Source organism: Juglans regia, chromosome 5, assembly GCF_001411555.2.
Source record: "Juglans regia cultivar Chandler chromosome 5, Walnut 2.0, whole genome shotgun sequence".
NCBI classification, from domain to species: Eukaryota; Viridiplantae; Streptophyta; class Magnoliopsida; order Fagales; family Juglandaceae; genus Juglans; species Juglans regia.
The window spans coordinates 20,646,500-20,653,034 of NC_049905.1; the positions used below are offsets into that span (position 1 = coordinate 20,646,500).

Below are 6,535 nucleotides of genomic sequence, written 5' to 3' on the forward strand. Positions count from 1 at the left end.
AGAAGAATTAATGCTAGTAGAGTAAGATTGGAAAACAAATATTCCACACTTGGGAAAGTCACCGGGAGAACCAATAATTCGACAGCCTAAGTCTTCTTCATTCTCGCTATATATGTTCTTGCCATCAACAAACATATTTGCTGCAAATTTAGTTAAATTCTTAAATCTATCTCTTCCCATCATTTAAAAAGCTTTGGTCTGACATGATATCATGACAAAAAAATGTTAAAAATACTAATTATCAACGCCTGGAACTGAGATCTTATGAAGCAACATTAAATAACACTCAACGAAATGGCAAACTGGATACAAAATTCAAACAAATAATACATATATTGTTGCGGCAAAACAAAAACAGAGAGAACTTGATACAAAAATGATACCAAACCAGCATCCACTCCCTCCAACTGTTACCGAAGAGTAACAGTTCAGACAGGATGAACGATGGTTCCTCATTAGTCATTCCCCTTAGCCAATTCGTTAAGTGGGAAAACAACTGCAAATGACTTACATAGCAAACTCATTCACCCTTTCCATTTTGCTGGGAAGCAACAAAATTGCGGATGACTTCCATGGCTAACTGATGCGCATTCTTGTTCTGCAGTTTTGCAAGTTCGTGCACAGCTTCATATGTCTCCTTATCAGCAAAAAGCTTAAGGTTGTATCGCGATGATGCTAGTAGCACTGGACCTTCCCATTTGTCAACCAACTCTTTAAGTTTCTCAAATCCCTGACACAGAATAGAATAATTGCAGGTCACATAATCACTTGGCTATTAATCTATGACCAAGGAACAATAAAATGAAGAATCTTAGTTGATTTACTACTCACCATGCGGATTGTGAATTCTCCAAATGATTCTTTGGATTGCCTTCTGCGTTTCCAATGATAAAATAATGGTTCCAAAACCTTTTCAAGGTCTTGAACCTTAACCTTATCCATGAAGCTTCTTGCTAATGAAGTTTGATTGGGTTTTCCACCAAGCCAGACCTGTATTTATAACATATTAAAAGAGGAACTCATAACTTTAACATAAATACTGATTATTGGATCAAAAAAGAAAAGAAAAACAAGGTTGAGCAAGAATTATGATACCTGATAGCTGTTGGGACCATCACCAACCAGACCAAGCTCAGCCATGTATGGTCTAGCACAACCGTTGGGGCAACCTGTTACCCTTATAACAACGGACTCGTAGTACCTGAGACCAACCTGAAATCAGAAAAGGCTTTCCATTAATATGCATAATGACTCCTAATCCCTATATAGACTGAGATTATATTCCACGTATTAGTGCTTCCCTCAATCAGTATATAAACTAGTTCTAATTGTACCTTCTCAAATACTGCCCGGACCCGCTTGATGATGTCAGGTATTCCCCGTTCGGCTTCAGTTATTGCAAGTGGGCAAAGTGGAAAGGCCGGGCATGCCATTGCAGTTATGTTGAGAGGGTCTACAAACCGAGGTTGCTGTAGACAACCAAAAACCAGTCAATGTATTTCCCAAGATGAAACACGATCCCAACAAATAGAAAACAAATGCACGATAAAGAACAAATAAAGAAAGGCCTGCTTAACGATAAAACATTATCACAACTCCAACGAAAGTTTAATGGAAAACCTTAGAACTAAGAAAAAAATCAAGAGTACTGAACAGAAAAACATACTAAAGGGTAACATCTGTTGAAATATGGTGAAGCAGATATCACATGGTTTCCCATGCAAGATCATAAAATGGGAAAAATAAACCACCCATCCGAGAAACAGACTGACAGTGCGAATTTGGATATGCCATGGTAATCAAACAATGTGTAATGTTTTATATAGGTAAAATTGAAATTCAACTGGTCTTTACAAGAAAAATATAGAGGGAAGAAGATTCTGGATACTAACTTATTTAATAAAATGTAGTGTATACAAACATAGTTCTCATGTATTTTACTCTCCCAGGATAAACAGTTCTCATCCATTTTTTCTTATCAACAATTAAAAAGAAAAGCAACAACAATCGGAAGATTCCATGTAACTTTTCTGTTCTTCTAACTGGTTATCTCACCAATCAATCAGAAATTAGTGATTTTCATGATCCTTCCCTTTGACCTGCCGACTTGTACATAAGCATGCTGTATAATCACAGCAGACAGTATCGATGAGATGGCCAATTATCCCATGATTTTAAATCCTTAAATCTCTAAAGAACAGAAATCTCAAAATGATACATTCCAAAGTATAAATGAATGTATCTAAATTTTCCTCAAAAATATCATTCGTTGCAATCTAAAGTTATTCCTAAATTGTTGTTCTAAAACTATTTCCTTATGACTGATTAGATGTGTATAATAATTTATCATAAAGCTGCGTAATAATTTTATCATGCGTCTTGAATCAGATAGGAAAAAAAAAAAGGTATTTTGATACAACCCAAATTTTATTGCACTTCCCATAATTTACAGTTTTTTTCCTTTCCTCCAAACCTCACTTTCACTGGAGAAACAGGTCATTGTTTTAGTAAAATTGGTAAGCAACCGACCTTTTGGTATGATAATAATCAAGATAAGTTGATATTTCTGAAACTTAGCATAAAAAAAGATGATTCAGTGCACTTTATACAGGGCATTTCCAGCACTCTATAGTATTGCAGCTAACAAAGAGGCCTCTGTTGCAGATATGAGGGTATTTTCCCATGGATCTTATCAGTTAAATATTCTTTTTAATAGAAATATTCATGATTGGGAACTGCAGGCTGTATCTGATTTCCTCAGGTTGCTCTATTCTATGGGAAATATTACGGCTCAAGAGAATAGGTTGCAATGGATGGATAATGGTAGTAAAAAATGTACAGTCAGGACCTACTACAAGATTTTGTCAACCCATGGCTATGTTTCATTTCCATGGAAGAGGATTTGGAGATCACGGGTGCCTACTAAGGTAGCTTTCTTCGTATGGACTGCAGCCCTTGGGAAGATCTTGACTACGGACAATCTGAGAAAGAGGGCGAATCATAGTGATGGATTGGTGCTATTTGTGCAAAAACCAGGGAGAATCTGTAGATCACTTACTTTTGCATTGTGAAGTCACGAGGGGGTTATGGAATGAGATCTTTCGAAGAATGGATATTACTTGGGTAATGCCTCTGCGGGTGGTGGATTTATTGGCCTGTTGGAGGGAGCTTCAAGGCTGTCCTCAAGTGGCGGCAGTGTGGAAGATGATCTCGTTGTGTATCATGTGGTGTACATGGTCCGAGAGGACTGAAAGATGTTTTGAGGATAGGGAACGCACAATGGAGGAGTTTCAGAATTTTTTTATGCACACTTTAATGCTATGGTTTTCAGCCATTGTACTTGATGGAAACAATGTCCATGACTTTCCTTCCTTAGCTAGAATGTAATTAGGTGGTTTCTCTTGTATACTCCCTGTGTACACGGGCTATGCCTATTCCATTCGTATGAATAAAATTTTTATTACTTATCAAAAAAAAAAAGAAAGATGATTCATGACACAGACATGAAACAATAGGCTTTCTCACAATTGTTATTGCTTTGATTGAGCAGTACGAGCACCACCTTTAATATTAAAACAAACAGTTCCATCAATTGCACATAGCCATATGGACATTCAACTTCAAGATTTGGCAGGAAAGAAAGTGCATAGTCACAAAATCAAATTGATATCTGCTGAAGATAATGAATATCTCACCAGAAGACCAGCCTGTGCAAGTGCTGTAGTTATGGGACGCTTCCATGCCTTGCGAATATCACACAAGATTATGTTCTGGTTTGGTGTGAGCCGAATGCTCAAATCATGCTTCTCTATTATCTCCCGTAATGTCTTCTTCATTTTCCCCCCAATTCGACCATTGTCAACATGAAGCCCGCAAAATAAACTGCCATCACCCTGTTAAAAGATTTATATTATCAGAATACATGGCATAGATCAGGGGCAGTTACAGGTAAAGACTTTTTTTTCTAAAGTAAAAGTTACAGGTAATTACTTGATAATAAAAGGTAAGATTTGGGACAATATCAACTAAGTAGGAGGGGCATTCACATTTTCAAACCTTAGGACAAACTATAGACACAAAAATACAAAAGTATATATCAACAAGAACAAACCTGCTCATGCCATCCCAAGTAACTTCTAAATTCCCACTCTGGCAATTCACGGAAAGGTTCAAACTTTTTTCCATAATATTGCTCAACAACACTTCTAAACTTTTCGATCCCCCAGGAGCTGATCAAATATTTCATTCTACTATACTTCCGATCATCTCTTCTTCCATTTTCTCGCTGCGTAACGACAATAGCTTTCACTGCATATAGTATATCCTCTTTTGGCACATAACCCAATGGTTCTCCGAGACGGGCAAAAGTGGTCTCCAATCTATGTGTTCTTCCCATACCACCACCAACCTGCAACAGGAATGTCAAGTAACTATCAATTATAAGCCATAGAAGCAAACATGGAACTGCTAGATTCGTTCATCTTACATATATGTTGAATCCCTGAGGTTCCCCCTCATCATCAGAAACAACAACAACACCAATATCATTTGTGAGAATATCAACCGAGTTATCTGTAGGCACAGTAACTGCAATTTTGAATTTCCTTGGCAAGAACTGGGTTCCATAAATGGGCTCAGGTGAATCAGGGAAATTTGTTCCATGAGAATTATCATTGCGGGCCTTCACTACTTCAGGAGGTTCTGCCGATATGACTCGCTCTCCATCCACCCATACATCATAGTAGAAACCAGACTGAGGTGCAAGGAGTGCAGCAATGTTATCTGCAGTTTGCTGTGCGAATAGGTAGTCTTTTCTTTTCAGTGGAGCAGCAGGAGCAAGAACATTCCTGTTGAGATCACCGCATGCACCAAGAGTTGAGCCCATGTTTTTAATGATGGTGCTCATAACAGTCTTGAGGTCCTTCTTCAGAACCCCATGGAGCTGAAATGTTTGTCTGGTGGTCAAACGAAGTGTTCCAATTCCAAACTGATCCGCAAGATCATCCATTGTCAAGTAGAGTTTATTGGACACTTTTCCACAAGGGTTCTTTGTACGAAGCATAAATGAGTAATTCCTTTGACCACGATCATCTCTGTTGTACTGTTGATAGCTCCCGTGGAACTTGATCAGTTGTGTGGCAGCCTCATTTATATTTGGAGCATCTGTCAAGATCTCCTCATTAAGAGGGTATCTAATGAAATTACTTTGTTCCTTGAATATTTCAACCTTACTGCGTTTAGTCTGAGAAGCAGTGTCAGGCTTTGCTGGCTGCAAGAAAGAGATTATACAAATTTTCAGCACCGCATGGCTATCTCTCACATTAAAAGAGAGAAAACTACACAACATGCCACGAGAATGGCTTCCTTCTCCTTCTTCCAATTTGAACAGATTAGGAAATTTCTATTTTTTTTACAAGTAAAGTTAGGAAATTTCTATTGCCAGCTTGAAAAATTCGAATATTTCGTTTTTTTTTTTTCACTTCAAAATCGTAAATTAGTTAATGGTTTTCATTTATAAGCAAACATAGAGATAAAGAACATATTTGATAGGCCGATTTGGATTGAGCTCTTTCCTACATTTTCTTAACAACCAAACAAGTATCCAAAAACTGAAACAGACAGAAATGAGAAGAAACTTATAACGAGAATCGCTCAAAGTACCCTCATTTATAAATCATTTAGATCCCTTCTCTCATCCTCTCAAAGAAACAAACCATGCAGCAGCAGAGTAAAACTTCTCTCGTTCTCCTACAACTTCCCGGCATACAAACAGAGCCAACTAAAAACATTGAATCAGAGCTTCAAACTCAAAGTGAAAAGGAAAATAAGAGGGAAATCGCACCGTGGCCACAGCTCTAATAAGCGAAAGATTGGAAGACGGAACCGACACGGAGTGCAGGGGTCGGGTTAAAGCAAGAGAATTGGAGGACCTGAGGCCGCGAAAGGTCGGAAACTGAATTTTCGGGTCCTTCAGCAGAGCAGTGTTGGCAGCTCCATAAGACGTTGTCATGACTTGTCGAAATCAAAGAGCAAGCCTTAGACGGAGCTAGGGTTTACGATAGGAGGAGGAGGAGGAAGAAGAAGAAGCAGAGGGAGCAAGAAGTGTGAGAAGAAGTTGGTTGAGAGAGATAGATATGAAGATACTCGCTCTCTCCGCATGTTTGTGGCCGTCACGTGCACCTCACTTTCAGTTTTTTAACGTTTTTTTTTTTTTTCTTTACAATCCCTTTTAAGAAATAAAAATTATACTTATCATTTTCATACACCATATATTATATATAATTTTTTATTTTTTTATTTTTTTCTCTTATCAAATATGTAGTATATAAATATTGAATAAAATAACTCAATTAATTTAGTAAAAATAAAATCATAAAAAGTTATAAAATAAAATAAAAATAAAAATAAGTGTAACACGTGGAATGTGGAAATGATAAATTAATTAATTGTACAAATCTGGCGAGAATTTAATAAAATTAATAGCTTAAAATAGGAGGATTTGATCCATTTACTTCAATTTTGAACTCGATTTGCA

General features: G+C 37.2%; 1 protein-coding gene across 1 annotated transcript; it reads right to left on the reverse strand.

Moving 5' to 3' along the window:
* Window positions 1-255: 255 nt before the first annotated feature.
* On the reverse strand, window positions 256-6,160 carry LOC109011330 (sulfite reductase [ferredoxin], chloroplastic). Its single transcript, XM_018992477.2, has 8 exons — window positions 5,843-6,160; window positions 4,487-5,269; window positions 4,112-4,408; window positions 3,696-3,893; window positions 1,335-1,469; window positions 1,096-1,212; window positions 832-990; window positions 256-730 (listed from the first exon to the last, which is right to left on the reverse strand). The coding sequence occupies exons 1-8, from the start codon at window positions 6,008-6,010 to the stop codon at window positions 521-523; spliced, it is 2,067 nt and encodes a 688-aa protein (XP_018848022.1). The 5' UTR covers window positions 6,011-6,160; the 3' UTR covers window positions 256-520.
* Between the last annotated feature and the right edge of the window lie 375 nt (window positions 6,161-6,535).